This window comes from Orbicella faveolata, unplaced genomic scaffold, assembly GCF_042242905.1.
Source record: "Orbicella faveolata isolate gen_17 unplaced genomic scaffold, um_ofav_v1 contig_3, whole genome shotgun sequence".
In the NCBI taxonomy this organism is placed as follows: Eukaryota; Metazoa; Cnidaria; class Anthozoa; order Scleractinia; family Merulinidae; genus Orbicella; species Orbicella faveolata.
Genome location: NW_028301558.1, coordinates 6370001 through 6389987, shown reverse-complemented (window position 1 = coordinate 6389987; position 19987 = coordinate 6370001). Strand labels below are relative to the sequence as shown.

At 39.3% G+C, this 19987-nt stretch overlaps 4 protein-coding genes and 1 pseudogene across 4 annotated transcripts in view; all 5 read right to left on the bottom strand.

Annotated features, from left to right (window-relative positions):
• Positions 1 to 1497: 1497 nt before the first annotated feature.
• On the bottom strand, positions 1498 to 3076 carry LOC110068206 (collagen triple helix repeat-containing protein 1-like). Its single transcript, XM_089298142.1, has 3 exons — positions 3006 to 3076; positions 2657 to 2866; positions 1498 to 2244 (listed from the first exon to the last, which is right to left on the bottom strand). The coding sequence occupies exons 1-3, from the start codon at positions 3066 to 3068 to the stop codon at positions 1891 to 1893; spliced, it is 627 nt and encodes a 208-aa protein (XP_089154268.1). The 5' UTR covers positions 3069 to 3076; the 3' UTR covers positions 1498 to 1890.
• A 261-nt stretch (positions 3077 to 3337) lies between these two features.
• Positions 3338 to 4317, bottom strand: LOC149106193 (uncharacterized; annotated as a pseudogene).
• A 2217-nt stretch (positions 4318 to 6534) lies between these two features.
• Positions 6535 to 9817, bottom strand: LOC110068205 (uncharacterized). Its single transcript, XM_020775584.2, has 2 exons — positions 9554 to 9817; positions 6535 to 7311 (listed from the first exon to the last, which is right to left on the bottom strand). Exons 1-2 carry the CDS (start codon positions 9741 to 9743, stop codon positions 6761 to 6763), a joined length of 741 nt encoding a protein of 246 aa, XP_020631243.2. The 5' UTR covers positions 9744 to 9817; the 3' UTR covers positions 6535 to 6760.
• Positions 9818 to 10934: 1117 nt separating this feature from the next.
• On the bottom strand, positions 10935 to 15324 carry LOC110068227 (histamine H2 receptor-like). The gene is made up of 2 exons (XM_020775609.2): positions 14064 to 15324; positions 10935 to 11818 (listed from the first exon to the last, which is right to left on the bottom strand). Exons 1-2 carry the CDS (start codon positions 14833 to 14835, stop codon positions 11493 to 11495), a joined length of 1098 nt encoding a protein of 365 aa, XP_020631268.2. The 5' UTR covers positions 14836 to 15324; the 3' UTR covers positions 10935 to 11492.
• A 1268-nt stretch (positions 15325 to 16592) lies between these two features.
• Positions 16593 to 19987, bottom strand: part of LOC110068204 (creatine kinase U-type, mitochondrial-like) — a 3398-nt gene continuing 3 nt past the window's right edge. The window contains exons 1-5 of the mRNA XM_089298374.1: positions 19354 to 19987; positions 18087 to 18481; positions 17732 to 17786; positions 17435 to 17514; positions 16593 to 16736 (exon numbers count right to left, since the gene is read on the bottom strand). The exon at positions 19354 to 19987 is cut by the window's right edge and continues 3 nt beyond it. Of these exons, the coding sequence (XP_089154500.1) occupies positions 16593 to 16736; positions 17435 to 17514; positions 17732 to 17786; positions 18087 to 18481; positions 19354 to 19906 (1227 nt within the window). The 5' untranslated portion in view covers positions 19907 to 19987. The remainder of the gene's footprint in view (positions 16737 to 17434; positions 17515 to 17731; positions 17787 to 18086; positions 18482 to 19353) is intronic.

The window sequence follows — 19987 nt, the reverse complement described above, 5'->3', positions numbered from 1 at the left end:
TGTTTTTAATACTTTCATATATTGAGCTCTGGGGAAACAGCGAGTCGGATTAATAAATTGGGCTGTCTTGCAAGGATATTTCACTTCCGGGTGACTGCCGTTTGTTTGAAAGTGTCTCAAGCATAACAGGCTTTAGACTGTTCACAACCTCTCATTTACGCACGCGAAAGAAAAAGCGAGCGAAGAGAACGCGAAGTCTTCCGTTTTAAGCTCGGATCCAGCTCTCTCGCGATTCTATCCGCGCGTTCAACGATCGATTAAAAATGCCAGAAAATGGAGGGCTGTGAATAGTCTAAACGGTCTTTGTCTACTAACTCTTAATTCGCTGGCCGTTCATAATGTATTTGTAAACAAGCAGCTAGTCGTGATCCATATATTAATAATCGCTGTAGTCTTACAACAGAACGAGAGATAATGGACATAATGTCTTTGTCAACAGGTTTCTAAAGGGTTATAGGGCTACATCCATCGCCATTGAACATTAGCTGTACCTGTTAATCTGCCGAACAATCTAAAACCAACCTCGATTCATCTAGATTTGTTGCGGACTTCAGGTTTAGACAGAATATTGACTTTGGCGCTAGATTAATTAAAATTCACTTTTCAACATGAAAATGTTCTTCCAACTGGGTTATCGACAGATATATTTTCCAAATTTTTAGAGACGAAATTTGCCTGTGATGTTGCTCGTTCCGTAAATTTCTTCTTGACAAAAGATCTCGCAGATCACGAACTTTCAGTACTTTTCGATAGTTGCCTCTAGATTTTAACTCCAGCCGATTTTATATTAAACGTAAGGCAGACATACCAGCCGAGGCGACCTTGTCGTTGTTTGCCTGTGGTTGATTGAGTTATCCAATCAAAATAGCACGCTTTCAGGTCCTTTGAGTGCGCAAGCGAACTTAATTGGGGCTATCATATTTTTTCCTTGACGGCTTTTTACTTAATTTCGAAGTGACCCTTGTCTAGGGCTAAGCTTCGCAGCGCAGTCAGCGCTAGTTGATCATGAATGAATTTACTGATGGAATCGCGTCTGTTGTCAAGTATAGCCAATTAAACGCGACTTTGAGAATGGCAATGAGATAGGACATTAGCATAGTAAAGGCGTTCTTGACAGTCGCTATTTATGATTTCACCCTACACACAGCCTATCCACGAAAAATGAAATGAATAGTCTGATCTACCAGTAAAGGACTAATACACTATTGTATGATTGATTTCCGAAGCTCTGACCGACTCCTTTACCACACCTGTACCAATAGCTAGCAAGGGATGTATGGATGATTCATAGAAAATGATGCCTCTTGACGAATTTAAGCCGAGTCTCGAAATCTAAATCATCACACACACAAACGTTCCGAGTAGTCATATTTACTAGCGGGGACTCAGTATTAACTATGATGCGATAGACATGGAACTGAAAGAACTATCATTTGTTAAAGATATACATGACATTTTGTTATGTATGCTGGATATACCGCTTCAGTTTTCTGTAACGTTTTTTCGATTTATTCAACTTTAGGTAATTTACACATGAATCAGCGACACGCTGGCCTCTACATTAAAAGATATGTTTAATACCAGGATACCATGGCACTATTCAAACGGAAAAAAAATTCAACAGAAGTGAGTTGCAAATTTGAGACGAAACATGAAATGATAATAACCCTTGAAAGTAATAAAGTTTCTAACATGTGGTTAATTTTCTTTATATCTCGAAAGAAGAAATCTTATGCCACATCTTGTCGTACGTTTTAAAAATTATTATCTGTTTAGGGCTACCTTATGGAGTAAGCTAATAAGATTTAAATTTGTCAATTTGTTCGCTGCGGTAAAACTGAATGGTCTGTTAACAGCCTAACATGTCGCAGGACTGTAATGTTTCTTATATTACGGCTGAGGAGCGGGTACTTCTTCCACCACAATCCGGGACACCGAATTCCAGCCAGAATGCGCGTCTGCATTATCGTGACGTGCGCAGTTTCCCACGTTGATCCCCACACGCACTCCTCCCTTAGGAATATTCTCACAGTACCCTTCAATATGGCGGACGCGGAGGGGCTCTAGGTCATTCCCTTCACGGATGTAAACAAGTCCGTCAATTGGCATTGGACCACTGCACTCCGCGCCATTGAAGGTGAAGAACCAACGCTTGCAACACTTGTTGCAGTTGTAGATGCGAAGAGCTCCAGTGTAGAACACACGTAAGGAAGTATCTTTGTGTTTCTTTTGAAACATGCAGTCCTGCACAGTTGAAGGAAAAGCAAGTAAACAAAATTACGTCTCAGAGTTAAGGCGTACTTAGAGCGGTTTTCATTTGAGTGTCGAAAATTAATCGCCTTTGCATCAACTATACTACACGATTGGCTTAAAAACACTCGCGGCATTTTTTTTATCCAATCAGGAGTAAAACCAAAACCAATCGTGACTCGCGCTTTACGTCGGCAGCTACTTGTAATTACTTCGAGTTTTGATTGGTTCACTGGATTGTCTGTGTCCTTTGTGATTGGCTAGAGTGATTACTTTGGTTTTGGTTTTGGTTTGGTTTTAATACTGTCTGTATAAAACCGCTCTAAATGTCCAGATCTGGCTCTCTAATAGTTCACTTATGCAATAGTAATTGATTCTCAAGACTTTCATAAACATATAGCGTTACCTTAATTAATCCAAAGTCCCGGTTATCACCCCCTTGCCAAACACATTGTTTCCAGTTAGAAAAGACCTGGGCACCAGCTTCACCCTTGGAGCCCAGATCCCCCTTGGGACCAGTCTCCCCTCGTTCTCCCTTTGGGCCCTCCCGACCGTGAGGTCCAGGTATGCCGGGAGTTCCTGGAATGCCAGGAACACCGTTTGTTGAAGTGCATGTCTGTAGTGGAAGCATGAAAAGAGTTATTAAGAAGTGAACGTACAAATGGTCCAAGAATGAAATACAAAAGAAATAAAAATACAAAAAAAATACAAAGAAATACAAAAAAATACAAAAAAAAATACAAAAAAATCATTACCGTCTGAGGTGTCACAACGTGTAGAGCAGTAAATGTTAGCAACATCAATAGTTTAGCCCTCATTGTTAGGGTAATCTGTCGAGAATACAAATTTTCAGTTTTCATACGCATTAGAACGAGCAGAGCTCCAATTTAGGCCCACTCGGCCAAGTGTCAAGTCTCTAAGAATTAAGAAGTAGACAAAACCCGACATTATGTAAAATGTAAAATGTAAATCTTATTTATAGTGGTCATGCACTTAGCTGTACAAGCACTAGGCCTAGCTAGTTTACAGGCATGTCACTGAAACAAAGGAAACAAATATTTCAAATAAACGTAACATATAACTATAAAAAATTGCGATAAAATATTTCTAAGCATATTGAGAAAGTTAAAAATTTTTGTTAAAAAACGACGACGTTTCGACGTTGAGTTAACGTCATTATCAAGTCAAAATGATAGTTGATAAAAAATGTATAAATAGTCAGTAAAACAATAGTTCAATGGATGTGTTAAAATGTTTAAAGTTAAACAAAGAGTTTCGCACGGATGGAGTCAGTTTGCGTGTTCAAGTTTGGATTCCGTTCCTTTATGCAAAGTATCTCATAGACGAGGCAATCAAATTTCCCTTAGCGCTTTCGGAGAATTCGAAACTGGCTTTCGTTGAGGAGGCTTATGTCCCCGTGGGCTTCCGAAAGGTGTTTTCTAATCGCCGAGTTTTATGTTCAGCAATTCGTTGGTGGAGGTGTCGGGCTGTGTAGCCGACATAATCTGCATCGCACAGATCACATGAAAATAAATAAACCACGCATTGTTGATTTACGATCGGAGGCTTGATTTCTTTGGGCTTGAGATCTTGTTCCAGTTTCTTGCTAATAAATACTGGTTGTAGGGTAGTGCCAATCTTGTGGTTGAGATCGCGCATTTGCCTTCTAACCGCATTAGCTGATGTTTGTTCCTTGAGGGGACGACTAACTCGCAAGACACGGCCGTCTTCCACTTGTCTTTCACGTACACCGGATGAAAGGTTCAGGATAAACTTGTTAATGGTGGAATTAATGGTCGTTATCGGATAATCAAGTCGAGTAAAGATGGAGCGAAGCCTAGTGCATTCTTGATTGAAAGCTTCAGTTGTAGAAGATAGGGCGTATGCACGATGAATCATTGTTTTGAGCAAGCAATGTTTGTAGCGTTTATCCGTGTGGCTTTGGAAATGCAACAGCAAGCCAGTGTTAGTCGGTTTTCTGTACACTTGTGTTTCAATCTTTGTTCCGTTCTTGATTATTTCCATACCGATAAAGGGGATCTTGTTATCAACCGTGTTGTTATCAAAGTTTCAAGAAGCTTTAGATGGTCTCGTGTGCGTCTGGAGCAACCCTTACGCTTCTTTCGTGTTCTACAAACTTTTCGAGTGAATCATTTCTCGGTGATTTACGCTAAAGATGAATTAGTTGTTAATTGGTGAACCTATTTACGTTACAACGTTGCTGCATGATTTTTTTGTTGTTGTTGAATGCGAACCACATGAAGTCACTCTTGGAACGACGAACAAAGCTTAGTGATTGAAAAAAAAAACGTTTTTGTATCTTTTTAGGTGTTAAAAAACCTTCTCAGGCATTACACATACGAGACATATGAGTTTGAGATACACTTTTATTTAGAGTTAAAGGAACCCGAATTCTGGCTACACTCAGTGCCGAAGAGGGAACCGTGAGACTCATAGTATAAGGGTCTATATTATGGAAAAAGAGTATACGAGTGTGTTAGACTAAGACAAAACTTTAAATCACACAATGGCAATCCTCGCTCTTTTTTCTACAAAAATTTTAAAAAAATCGACTTAACTCGCTCTTTTTTCTACACAAATTAAATAAAGATCGACTAACTGAATGGAAATCACACTACCAATTTTATCTGCCAAACTTCGATTCAATGGACTATAATATTTTATATCCCTCTGTCAAAAAGACGGGTTTAAAACTGAAGAGACGAAGATACCGCAGAACAAGATAGTAAACTCACTTTATCTCTTACCAGCAGTTGTTTATGCATATGATGACGCCAACTGAACGTGTATTGAGGAACACCCCTCAACAAAGACTAATCGTGTTAACTGAAAATTTTTTGACTGCAGTATTCTCTTTATGGAGCCTAATTTTTTAATCATGCGTAGACTGGATTGCGTTTGCCTGTTTCACGCAGCTGAGAACACTGCACGCTATTTAGCGGCAGACGTGGATGTTTACACTCACTCAAATGGATAAATCTTCATCTTGATATGCGTTGAACAGCTGACTCTCAATGTAAACAGGCCTCGCTCAGTAAATTAGTTTCATTATTTTTGTTTATTTGTTTTATTTACATTGATTTGTTTCATCTAAATATATAATTGAATTGTAATTTCTTTCAACTATCGCATGCCATCTGTTGTCTAAGTTTTTATTGATTTTAAGTTTTGCTACAAACTGATTTCATTTTCTTTTACATTTGTAATTTAGGTAAATGGGGAAGTTGTTCCCTGTTAGATGCTATTTAAAATAAAACATGAATTTCACATCGCGAAATGATACTGCATTGAGGACGAAAAACACTAAACAGATAAGAGTTAACCAAAAAGGATGACAAGGACTGAGATGGATTACGAACATCAAACTTAAAAAACTTTGGTATTATTTTTGAAGATGCGCCTTCGAAGACTGACCATACGAGAGCAAAATATCAAAGACAACGTAATTACAATATCGTGAGCTAAAATAATCTTTACTGGCACAGATAACCTTTTTGGTCGTATTCATGTCCCGTTTAGAGTGCACCTGTTGTGTTACAAGCCGATTTTCAGTCTTCTCTCCAAATATTTGCGATGGTCGTCCCATAAAAGCTAATTTGCCAAAAACAACAAACTGAATATTTTTGGACACGGGGGATGTCAGTGGTGATTTTTTTAAACTGGTGAATAAAGAGCTTTTCACTTCGACGAAAGTGTCGTAATAAACTCGCAAATGAGAGGCGTGCTAGTGCGCTCGTCTCCGGACCGAGCGGTCTGGGTTCAAGCCCGGTGTGCTTGGTCTAGACACTTAACTCTCACAGTGCCTCTCTCCACACAGATGTATAAATGGGTACCGGCATTTTAATGCTGGGGGGTAACCCTGCGATGGAGTAGCATCCCGTCCAGGGGGGAGTAGAAATACTCCTAGTCGCTTCATGCTACAGAAACCGGGATAAGTTCCAGCCTAATGGGCCACTTGGCTCCTATGCAGACTTTACCTTACCTTACCTTGGTCGGCATTACTACGCTTTGCAATGGATGTAAAAATGTGGATAGAAACGGAGCAAAAGAGCGGAAAGAAACCAGGTTATGACGATTAATTTTACGCGCAAAACATGTGACACATGCTGCTAAATACTCATCGTTCTGTGTTAAAGAATACTTTTTCTTATTAGAGAGAAACCCAGTAGAACCTTTCTTGATGACTCGTAATGTTCAATTTATGCAAGTTTCACTTGCCACTCAACGCTTTTCCTTACTACAAAACATCCAGTACACTTCTCCTTGAATCACAATAAGACCCATTTTATTCATTGACTAGTCTACGAAAGGTTGAATTCTCCAAGACTACATTGATCTTAAAAAATGACAATAATGGGGCAATTATCTGCCTCCTTTTACACCGCACAAATCTTCCAAAGAACATTCTCGCCTCCAGAGCTACTCTAAACTTGACACGAGAAAAGATTTTCAAGTTTAGACAAAGGCCTCACCGCCGGTTGGCTAGGATCTAATAAGACGACCCAGACTCCTGATTTAACCTCAGCCGCTCGGTACCCTTGAGAGGTGGAGAAAACAAGCAAATGGCAATCGAGTCACTACCTCCAATCTTGACCTCATGCGCATCGTGTTCAACAAGTAACATGGTCCCATGATGCTTTTCGAAGTCGAATTGTTGCTGGCCATTTTTCCAGACATATTCCCCTTGGCCTTTGATAAAGTAATTTGCCTCCATGTTATGTGGATAGTGAAGGCGCGCATTAAAGCTGGCGTGAGCAAGCGTGTTGTGAAATGAAATGTTGTACCCATCAGGGGCAGCGAGAAATCTTCGACTATAGCCACCTTCAAAGGGGACATTGCGATCTGAACCAACAACCTCACTAAGGCTCTTCATAAGCAGAGGCAAAGGAGACATGCTTGGGTCACGTGGGACCGAAACTGCAACGATTCTCATTGGCTCCTGAACGTTTGCACGTACAGTGTTTTCGGATGTAAGAGCAAGAAGATGGTCAGCAGTAAAAGGTAGCTGTTCAGTTGCATCGTTGTGTATGGTACATCGTCCTGTGAACAAAGGGTGGATATGTTTGATGAGGAACATAAGACTTTCGGATATTTTATGGATGTAATTAACAAATTGACGTCAGTTTTTTATGTGTCTGTCCTCTGATTGATGATAAATTGCATCACAACATTGTCAAAGTGGCTGTGGAACCATGAGCCGCAGGCAAGTGGTTCCATAATAAACTTTGACAATGTTATGACAAAATTTATCATCAATAAGAGGACATACGCATAAAAAGCTGATGTCAATTTGTTTTTTACAATAATAAGACCCCAAAATGGTTAAATGCTGGGAATAAATGAGGGGAAAAGACACCTTTAAGTTGCCGTAAACAAAGATAAGTGAATTTTGTTCAAAATGACAAGAACATTGTCAATAGTTTTTCTCGCTTTTTGATTGGCTACTGAAAAAAAGTCAATAAAATCTCACTGGTTAAAAAGTTGACAGTTTGACAGCTGAAAGTTAAACTTGAAATCTTGCATAAATTAAAATTTTATCCGTCTGTACTCTTATTGATGATAAAAATGAGCCAATCAGCGCAAGAAATTAGACAGTTATTATAAAAAGGAATTTTGCAAGCTTGAACATAATGTGCTGGTCGATCAAACAGACAGTGACACACCTTTATTGACTGCAAATTTACAAAAACCTTCCCATGCAAAGTCAGGATGGTTCCAACTTTCACCCAAATACCAAAACAATGCTTTTCGCTACCTTTAAGCACCCAAAATACCCAGTGCTAGTGAGAAAATTCAGTTACACCCTCCTTTCCATGAAATTCTATGTGTATGTAAATAAACTAAACAATAGTTCACTTGTACTTACCGAATTTATTATTAGAATCAATAATTGATTCTAGTAATTATTTATTTAGTAATTTGTATTATAAATACAAAGTTAAAAATTCGTAAATTAACACCTGAAAACTACTCGTAACGTGACTATGCTCCTTATCAAATTAAACTAAGTTACTCTTAATTGTATCAAATCAAGATAATTTAGAAATCGTTCCTCCTCCCCCTTAACTGCATTTTTAGTTGTTTCTTTGCTTTTTCCATTTATTTTGTATGTTTAAGTGTTCCTTTTCTTTCTTTTCTTTTCTTTCTCTTTTTTTTTTCTTATTGTTCTTTTTATCCCCTGTTTGATTTAATTGTAGCTAAATTATGTGTGTTGTCAGAATTAGTTAATTATTTTGTTTTATTTTGTTTTCCTATTGTAAGTAAGTAGCACCTGGTGTAAAAAAGTCATGTATATTGTAGTATGGATGTAGCGCTAGCAGAGTAATTTGTTATGGTAATTTTTAATTTGTGATATGTGTAATTTGTTAAACGTGTGTTACTTTAAATCAAAAAACAAAACAAAAGACAATGAGGGCAGTCAGCAATTAAGTCCAGTCGCTGAACTCTCCCTTACCCACTCTGTATAGGGGTGAAACCCAGGCGGGAGAAGAGAGAGTCTGTGTTCAACCCCCTTTATAGGGCGGGGCAGGGTGGGTTCAGGGACTGGACTGTCAGTTTAATTTTGGTCTACAGTCGTCTAAATTCAAACCTGGATAGCGAAGGGTACTCTTGCCATGTGAGTTGTGCAAATGTTGTTCTATGCTGGTTGAGAGGGTCAGGGGTTACTTTATAATGTGATTCCTGCTTGAAAATTAAAGCAGCTACTGTGGAAACCTGTTAATCCGTATTAAAGGGGTTCTTTAATTAAGAAAATGACTGACTGAGCTCTTGTTCAGACCAGAATAAAGTGGCCATAAGGAAGAGCTCCACTGTACTGTTTATGTAATTAAACTGTACTTTCACTTCATATTACATTCACTACCTGTCTGCCCTTTTCTCAACAAATCCTATTTTGTCTAAAATCCTTACTGTTTCTAATTCATTGTTTTATGCTTTACCTTTATCCTCTGATTTAGACCGACATTTTAAGAATAATTTGCCGCCAATAATTAACCTCCTTCCCAGGGTCTCTCATCTTCCCGACTCCGGGAGCCTGGAGCAAGAGAGGGGGTTGATGAAATACCTTGGGAACAAGGTTAGCCAACAAGTAGTTGCGTGACAAGTAGGTTTGCGTTACGTTTGACTGATTGCAATGAAAATTTTCGTCGCCATTAGCATATCGAACGTTTCAGTCATTTGCACCGTTAAGTTCCAAAAGAATTTCACTAACTCGTACAGTAAATAAACGATCTGTTTATCCTAAGCCTTGGAACACTGAATCATAGTTAACAAGACCACATACCTTCGGCACAATAGTAGATGTGATTGTGATTTGGGTGAAATGCCGCCAGCGTCACTTCATCGCCAGGTTTAGCGTGAAATTCGTACATGCTAAACCCTGCGTTATCTTCAAGTGAAACTAAAACCTTCCCCGTCAAATTTCCACTCCCAAGTGGCACAATTGGGAGTTCATCGGCGATTCGAACTTTCATTTTAGGACTGCTAACTACTTCACCTGCTTCGCCTCTTGTCGTGGCAAAAACTGAATGGACGAGTAGACACTGGAATCGAGTTTGCGCGGTGGGGTAATTAGGCTGTTACGGGATTAAAGGAGCTCAGCCACGGTTTGCTTATTTTGAAAAGTTTGGCCTAAATTTTTCAAATTCGTCGTTTGCAATCCGTGTCAATCTTTGACATCCTTGACCATCCTTGTTCCTTTATGGTTTATTATTATCTCTTTGATGTTTTCCTATCTTAGTAAACTATTATTTTCAGGTTTCCTTCCATTTAAGGGAGATTTTGTACGTGGCCAAAAAAAAAAGACAAAACACCGTGGCTGAGCTCCTTTAAGTCACTGGAAATGGAGAAAAAAATGTCCAAAATGGGAACGGGATAAATATTTTGTAACCATGACCAGTCGAGACTGGGGTCGAGAAACGTCAGAAAATTGTTCAAGCACAAAATTGTTTTGCGCAATCCGATGCCTGAGTAAATTAAAAGAATTTAACTTTGTCTATTAGCCGGAAATAAGTCTCCGTTCGCAGGCTATTTAGCACCCTGACTAGATTCATGAAGCGCTCCTAGTTAAGATGAATCTTGAGCATCATTTTCTATAAGCATTAGGCTTTTGTATTTGAACAATACTTACAAGACATCTTTATCTAAAAGACCTTCGTGAACCTGTTCCCTGGTTGCTAATTTGGTTTTGGTTTCTCCAGAGAGATGGCTTATCAATAGTAAGGGCGTTAACTAAGACCCCAACTACCGGAATGTTTCTTGGCGTTAAGCATTGTACTGTGATAGTCATGACATCATTTTATTGTTTATTCCAAGCCAATATGTCCAATATTACGTTCAGCTGAGGAAGAAGACTGTAAAGTTTACTTGTTTAATCATTCTACTCCAGGTATTCAATGTCACTTTTATGATGGTGAGCTAAGTAGAATTGGGGCACTTAAGAAAACGATACTTAAAGGAGAGCGCACATTAGAAAGGGCGCGCTTATTGGCAGTGGGCCTAGGGCGCTAAATCGCATCACTGCAGGAATTCAGTAAGGGCCATTCGCATGACTCAGTTTTTGTTTACATTTACTACGCGCAGCCTCTCGCGTTTTCTTTCGCGCCGCGCATTTTCTTTCGCGTCACAATGATTGGCAAAGGCAAAAAAGTCAGTCTCCATCCCAGTTCCATTCAATGTCCGTGTCGATAAATTTATTGATATAAACTTTTATTTCTTTACCATTTCACAAGTTTTTCTTTTCTATCTCAGTACACAATAGCTGGGCCCTGCTGATAGTGCTAATTTTTTTAATTTAGCAATTTTTACAATGCATGTTCTTGATTTAGTGTAGAAAAAGGTTTTTATGACAGTCACAGAAAAACTCCTTTTTCACTGCGTCATACCACTCACTGTTGTCTTTCTCGAATTTAATTTAACTGTTTTTATAGAGCTAGATTCATCATACGTATGATGTAACAACTGTAATGTTCACCTTCCGCCACTAGAGGGCTGTAAAAATTGTAACGTGGTCCACTGCATTTCATGGCGCCCCAGTTAGCTCTCTTAATCAAAGACGGACACCTCCCCCAACGGGACATGGTTGTGGTACGTCTCGCTGGTCTCACTTATCTATTTGCGAGTTAATTCTTTTACTGCGGACAACTCTCCAAGGTAAACAACTAGAGCCACTCCCGAAGGTGTCTATCTTTATCTGAGAGAGCTCACTGTATTAAAATGGAGTTTCATGGAGTGTTCGCGTGAGATGATGTCACCAGACTAGACACTGTTAGACTCTCCAGTTCTTGTGTGGCATAATTCAGACGTAGGCGACGATCGCTATTTGACTCTTGAGTGTGTGTTCCAAATATCCTTTTGAAGGCTTTCCTGTAATCGTTGCTCCGAAGAGAGTAAATCATGGGGTTTAAAACAGTGTTTAAAAAAGTAAGGAACAATAAAATCTCTAAAACCTTTCCCAAGGAGCGAAACGATGTCTCTTCACTGTAAATGTGCACCAACGATGCCACAACTATTGGTAGATAGCAGCCCAGAAATGCACCAATCACGATCGCTGTAAGAAAAGGAAATATAAGAGAGTAAGTAACCTTTTTCTATCAATTGCTGTTCAAGCTGTACAGCTAAGTATTTGATGTTAATTTAGTGTCTCATTAAAGGAACTTAGTTACGGCATTTTGAGTTATTTTGGCCATGAACAAAATGACCTTTAATTAACTGAAGGGAACCTGAAAAAAGTTATTTACTAAGCTAGGAAAAAAAACATAGAGATATCAATGAATCAAAAAGAAGCAAGGATGGCTAAGGATGGAGAAGATTGGCACGGATTACAAACGACGAACTTGAAAAATTTAGGCTAAACTTTTCAAGATGCGAAACCATAACGTAGCTCCTTCAACCAATCCACTTCTGCTGTATCTTTGACGAGCAACAACAAAAAATCAAAAAAACGTTAACTATTCATTCACCATTGTCATACAAAATTTGTTAGAGTTTGTTGAACAAGTAGGACCTGCAATAGGTCAAAGTATTCTTGGAGAGTATAACTTGACAAATTGGTAAAAACCGTAAAGATTCTCCAGTCGAGGTCCTTGAATTGTCTCAAGGGGGTCAAATTAAAAATCTCGACCAAGGCGGACTCCTCAACACACTCAAGGGCCGACATTGCTATACTGGTGTAGCTCTCCAGCTGCTATAACGTCATCTAAAATGTGGTGTTACAATATGAAATAATTAAATTGTTTCAGTTAATGCTTAGTCATCTACATTGCCGCTGTAACAATATCAGTAAATTGCGAAATGAAACGATTTTAACTTGTTTAATATTACTTTAAATCTTTTTTTTTTTTTTTTGTAGCCTTAGCGTAATTCTCTTAAAGGTCCTTAAAATTGATTTCTCAATGGGAGACTCGCAGTAGAAATTTCATACAAACTCAGAACGACACTCAACTTAGTGGAGTTTAATTCCTTACTTTGACGACATTGAGATCTTTGTTCCATGCCTTAGCTCCAAATACAAGGTACAATTCTCATTTTTAAACGCGCATAAAACACAAGTTTAGAGGATAACCTGACACTAATGCACACTACGCCAGAGGAATTTAAAAACGCAACAATCACCGGTCATTTTGGATTTGTGTTTGAGGAAAACTCAGTCAGGGAAATCACATGATTATCGTCATCGTTTTTGAAAAGCTCCGTTTTAAAAATGTTTTTTGTCCACACAAAAACGCAAAGTTGGGGTTTTCAAACTCCTCCGGTTTGAAGAGCGTTTTCGAAAAGCTCCGTTTTCGTGACAGATTAGTGTGTACGGTAGGCCTAACCGTAAAAATAAAGTTGGGACTCCGTCAAATCTCTCGGCCGTAGTGTGGGCGGAGCCTAAGTTTGTTTATTACACTGAACTACTCTCGGAAGATTTCATTCCAAGTTCAAGTTCAATTAAAACAATGTCACCCAGTGGTTTGTCTGAAACAAACCGCTGTTTTCAAAAGAAAACTTTGCATAAAACGAGGCTCCTTTTGTTGGACTGACGGAGCGTTTATAGATTACGGCGATCTGAATACGCCAGGAGTTTGTGGCGTAAGTGATCCGCCGCACAGTTCTTAGAGTGACTGAAATCTATAAAGCATGAAAAGATACATCAAAATTGTTCTAAATCGTACGTACGGGACGTGAATACGAAGACAAACAATTTTTGTCTATCGAATCTGTGTATACACCTTCCGTGGATTACAACTGGTAAAGCCGATTTTCTAGTTTTCCAGTGTGCTAAGCAAATTTTACACAAGCGCTAGGCAGAAGAGTTCAGGGTCATGATTCGATTCAGTCCCAAACTTGATATATTAATCAATTCTCCAAATTAATTCTGATCCATTTGTTTAATGCTAGCTCTAAGAAACTCGTAGCTAATCATAAAAATCCATTTAGAGGCAGAGGTGCGCGCTTCTCTACCTCAATAGAAAATAGAAAAAAATTTTCTAATCTTTTTGAAAAAATATAGGGGTCATCATTTTTCTTTTCCACGACATTAATGTACGTTTTCGTAATCAGAACAAATTCCCCCTTATGATCATGAGCTGCTAGAGTGAGGGCAGATGTTGTAATATTGGTTAGATAATCACAGTTGATAAATATAATTTGCGCCACGCTTGTTTACTAGTATATCACTCGAATGACGCAGTTTACCCAGGTAAGCCAGTATCAACAGTGTTCTGTTTTAGACGTGTCTGTTAATTTTATAGCGTTTTATGTGTCAAAAAAATCATCTAAGCTTCTAATGCATAGTTACGATATCAACTTACCAAGTGTTTTAGCCCATTTTCTATCTCTTGCTCTCGGGAGTCTGCCGCCTAGAGGCAGCCTTACTGCAGAAATCACAGCGACACCCACTCGGTTGGCCTGGTACCAAGCAACTTTACTGATCCGACAATAAGCCCACATCATCACGAGAAGAGGAAGAAAGAACAGAAACGTTACATTTAAACCCATGTGAATATGATTCTTTTTGTCTGTGATTTCTATCAAGCTTTCGTCCATGCACCCGTAGAAGCTTGCATAGCCGTGTAGATCGAGCTTTATTGCCGGAAGGAAGAGAATGGAAAAGATTGGAACAATCCAGATTGTTAACAAAACAACAGCTGCCCGTCTCGGCGTAACCATAAACCGGTAGCGTAAGGGGTAAAATATGGCCACATATCTATCCAGGCTTAAAGTAAATAAGTGCAAGATGCTGATGTATAAAAGACAGCCAAATATCCTGCCCATAAGGCTACACATGAAGGCTTCTTTACCAATGTTGAAATAAGTTAAAACTTGGAAAATCATGATTTGAACGGAGAGCAAGTCTACCAAGGCTAAACTCGCCACCGCGTAATTCCGTACCGTAACGCGCAGATGTCTGTCTTTGAGAACAACCAAACAGATACTAGAGTTGCCCGTAATATTTGCCACGGCGATAAGCACAAGGAAGAGAGTTTTGAAGGCTCTCTCTATTTTATCGGATGACGATAAATTCGTTGATGAATCGATCGTAACATTCTGTAGCAGACATGCATTTGAAGGCAAAGAGTCCATAGCTGGCGAAACTGCTACAAAGAAACGACCAACTTTGGTTTCCAAGCCGTGTTTTCTTAAAACTCAAGCGCTTACTTCGTCCTGCAAGCCACGCTTTACGTATCAGTCACAGGACCTGCAGCCAAATCTCGCGGCTGATTTCACTTTGTTTTGTTTAGAACTTTCTGGACAAGGTAAAAAAAATACATAGTCTGCTTATTTATGTCATTCTTTAGATGCGGGTGGGCTTGTTACCTCGATTCACACTCCGTTGGTTTTCAAAGGGAGCGTTATATATAGAACGCTTATCATTCAAAACCCAATATTCTAACCGCTTTTGTTTCGTAAGCACGCTTTGTTTCGCTTGTTTTTCTCGTTACGTATGCCACAGGGTGTTTTCAATCGCTGAAGATGTTGAAGAATTTGATTTGTTTCTCGTAATGCAATGACAAGTGATTTCCTCACGCCGCCCACTTCTGTTTCAAGTACTTTCCAAGCACTCAAAGTTATAACGACCTATAACCTTTACTAATGACTTTTCTCTTACGCAGTTACAAAATTGATGGCAGCAATCAGCAAAATGAAAAATAAACCACATCAAAAATTTTCAGCTTGCCCGTGGTTGTTGAAGTCCACCTGCCACAAGCTGTGTCTGAGCCCGAGTGTCTGAAATATGCCCTTTCAAACTGAGTATTTATGATGAGACGATGCCGTTTGCTTCCAGTAGCGGTCATAGATCATCTGTTATTGACTGCTTCACGAAAACTATAAACATTCTAAATTTAGATTCCAGTATGTCAGACGTTATCTCATTAGCGTGAGATTTGTATTGATCGAATATCGAGCCTTTTAGTTCGTTTTTCTTTCTTTTTTTCTATTTTTTTCATGGGTGACTCTGCTTAGTTGCCCGTATTCCAAAATTTAGACCTCCTACAGAACAATTCAAAATGTCTCTTTCTCCTTGGTGTCTTGCATAAAGCCACGAAAAATAATCCTTTAATCAGATCTTATAATTTCTCTGAAAAAGGGGTGGGGGGGGGGGGGGGGGGGAGAGGGATTTCTTCTGTCACCTGGCGATGAGTGATCTGGATACGAGAGTAATATGAGCACCGCTGTGGCGATTGTTTCAAATTCGTCTCAGTTTTTCAATTCCTTCCAAGTTATACTTGGTATCGAAATTTTCTGAAACCTTCCTTGGTTTTTCATTCATATTGTATTTATTTAAAAAGAATACCGGTGGTTTATCATACGCCACGAGACATACAGAAGCCACATCTAAAAGATAATCAGTTAATCCTTTCAATATCAGCCACAAGTTTTTTTTGAATCGTTGGTCCTAGGTGCGCTTTACATAGGAAAAAGTCTATCATTGCCATGAAACATCTGCATTTCTTGTATTTTCAAGTGCTTGTTTCGTGACCACAACGATTTTACGAGATTCCAGCATCACAGTCTTCTTACTTTGGGTGTTGATACCAACTCTCTTTACCTTCAAACCACCATTGTCAAACTATCATTGTGTTGATGATGAGGATGACGACGACGACGACGACGACAACGATGATGATGATGATGATGATGATAGAAAGTGTTAATTCTTTTCAAAGTGAATGATATTTGTTAATAGATATCATGAGATATAAAGCCCTCGGACTTGAAAAAAATCCGCCACGTGTTTTATGAAGCGGATTGATGGTAACAGCCAATAGCAGCCATCCAGTCTGCAACTCTAGTTTTCCTGGACTGGTCTAACTGGAGCTGATGCTACGAAGGCAAAGTCAGTCATTTCTCTCATTCTTCATGTTTTGCGTCTTTTTAACGATCTTGGTGATAAACGAGTCCATGTGACGATGGTTTGCCAGAATTTCTTCCATTTGAGTGAGATGATTCACACTTGTGACGACGTGTTGAATGAGATCCACCTGACATAAAATCGATAAAAATAGGATTGATTTGGAAACAATATCTTGTAACACCACGCCATACTATACTATACAACGCTACACCACACTGCACTAAATAACGTTACACAATTATTGTATTGCATACGTCACATTGCAACATTTCACACACGATGTGACATGACTTGTGCGCGTGTCGTGACATGATGTAAGAGGCTGTAGATCATAGTCTCTTGCTTGGGGTGACATGACATAACGTGACATCAGGTGATATCAAAATGATGATATCAAAACGGTAGAATGAAAAGTTGTGTAAAAGTTGTGACATTCCAGGTAATGATTGATGGTTTTAGATTTTGAAGTTATTTCTCGGAACAAACGTAATATTACAGGAAAATAAAGATGATTAAGTGACTTCAGTTGAGTGAGTACTACGCTTTTCAACGTTTTTTTCAGAAGTCGCTTTCTGGGCCGCGGATTATCTGGAGGTTGAGTTTAGGAGGAGGGAAATATCCATTGATGGCAGTCATTCTTCCCTAGCTTCACTGTCATTCTCCTCGTTTTCATCATTTCTAGTATATAGATATTCTTTAGAAACCTTTGCGGACGAGAGAGACCCACGCAGCGCCATTCAGTTTGTTTCTGGTCCTTTCGAGTGGACTTTAAACGAAATTAGGACTTCACTGCTGTAATAAACTATGCGTAGTTCATGAGCTTACTTCACTCAATCCAATCTTTCCAGTGTTCGAGACTTCAAATATTATACCACGACGCGTCTCAGCGTTTGGAAAATGGATCCCTGTATGGAAAAAGACAAGAATAGAAAATAGAAAGAATGTTCAGTTCATTTTCTATTTGCTTGAATACCAGCCACGACTGCGAGTTCTTTCTACCTGCAGTACATATAAAAACAGAACATAACATACTTCATTTTCCTCACAGTTTAGATTTGTAAACGCACGACCAGTGCAGTTGTTTCTCTTTTTTTTACTTTATACAAGGAACTGGTCCCTAACCTGACTTTCTCCTCTGCAAACCCAAGCGCTTCAAGATAAATTGGAGCCTGGTGTCCTGTGGAAACCCAAATGACGAAGTGTGAAAGACAGATTATTGGAAGAACAATCAGAAAAACAGATAATTTCAAGACAAGATAGGTCACGAGAACAGTGTTTAAACGTCCACACAGAGGCAATGAAAGTAATATACCAGTCAGTTCTATACCTTAACATCCCCTCCGGGAAACCCCCTGGGCATTAGTCATTTTGAATCTTCAGTTGATCATATTCCTCCCCGGGGCAAAAATGGTGTTCAAATGCTCCCCACCCCTAACCTTCGGGTCATACTACAAGACCTAATAAAATGTCTACCTACTTTTGCTATAAGAGGGAGATAAACAGTGACGCTGACACGAAGACTGGTGCCAAGTTCTTGGAGTCCGGACGCCAGGTAACCATAGTTAACACTGCGCATGAACTCGTACCCATTCCTCATCAACAGGCTTTCAATTTCAAGAAGCAAATGACTAAGTTTCTCAAACAGGTGGAATAAGTCATCTCCAGACTGGTGAGAGATAATCTTGATGTGTTCTTCTTCATTTATTAAAATCAACAAATTATTTGTTCGATCGTGCCATATTCCTCTCCCTTCTTTCCAAGCTCGGTTCAAGGGGCATCTCTGTTTCAAGAATACGCGATGGCTCTGTAACATTTTGTTAAGATTCTTGTCTGCTAGCTGATTTAGTGGAATGAATTCGCCGTGGAGATCACCTTTTAGGGAGAAACAAAACGCAACACTTTCAAGGTTAGAGCAGTTTTCAATTGAGTGTCGTAAAACCAAAGCCAAAGTAATCGCTCCAGCCTATCACAGAGGACACAGAAAATACAGTGAACCAATCAAAGCTCGAAGTCATGATTACATGATCCATAATGCGGGAAAACGCGTGCGAGGTTTTGGTTTTACCTCTGATTGGATGAGAAAGTGGCGCGAGTTTTTTAAGCCAATCGGGCAGCAATCGTGTAGCGAAGTGACGCCAATCCAATTACTTTTCGACACTCGAATGAAAATCACAGTTAACCTTCCTTAAAACCCCGAAGCCCCTGAGAGAAACGATCAGAGTAAAAATTCTCCAAATATAACGATAAAGAACTCAAAACAACTAGTAAAGAGGATTCGTGTGTTGACAACTTATCCAGTGAGTCCAAGTCCCCGATCTGTTTCTTCTGTTTTCGGTTTGAACTTGTTGCTAAAGATCCCTTCTTCTTGGGCGTAGAATATAAGAAAGCTTGCACTAGAACGTGTCCAAGGGTATTATTGAAAATATGTCTATAACAAGAGATTATACTTAGTAAGAGAATGACTTGGTTCTTCTAACGGAATCTGTTTGTAATTGCATTATTCACGTAAGTTGTTCGTTTCCAAACACGTGTTATTGTTAAACCAAAAAAAAAACAGCTTGGAATTACTGTTACATTTTACTATTCTCTGCTATAACTTAATTTGACAAACCTATTTGTTCTTTCTGAAGATTGGCGCAAGGTAACGTCTAATGAGTGGAGCATGTTTCGTTCGTGATCAGACTAAAAGAAATGTTTTAACCTAGTGTGAACGCATTGTGATTTTCACCGCAGTGTAAACACACCTTGTAGCTTTTCCAAAACGTCAACCACGATAATCTGAATGGATAATCTTTCTTCAGTGGTACAAAACCAAGAGAATGGAAAACCTTTCAAGGACCTGAGAGCACGGATTCTGCAGGAGAGCACGCACTGTCCATCAAACACAGTTCTGTCCAGGGCGTCTGTTTTAAGGCTCGAGATCGGCAAATGATTCGTGCTAATCTCGTGAATTTCTTTTATCAGAGGTTCGAACACGCCTTGAAATAACACAAAGCACTCTTCGTCCCCAGCAATGATTCCTGCTTTGTCTTTGTTGAGAATTGCACGGCGCAGTCCATCCTTTAATGTAAAACCTTTGCGAGTTTTTATTTCTGATAGGTCTCGCAGAGTCAGGTCTGTCAGGTCGGTGAGGTATGGAAAGACAGCGCTGTTGTTTTGCGCGAGTTTCCCTAAAAGGAAGTCTGTTTCTTCGTCTGCTTTGTTTTGTCTGCCACTGAAATGTCCCACCACTGTACCGAGGAGTCTTGTTGCCAATGATTTTGCAAGCGCCGCAATCCCTTGATCTCCCCGGTCCATTTGTGCAGCTTTGGGACCTTGCCATATGTGGAAACACCGTGGAAACACAGCTGAGGTTTTTGACGTCACAATGAACTTGAT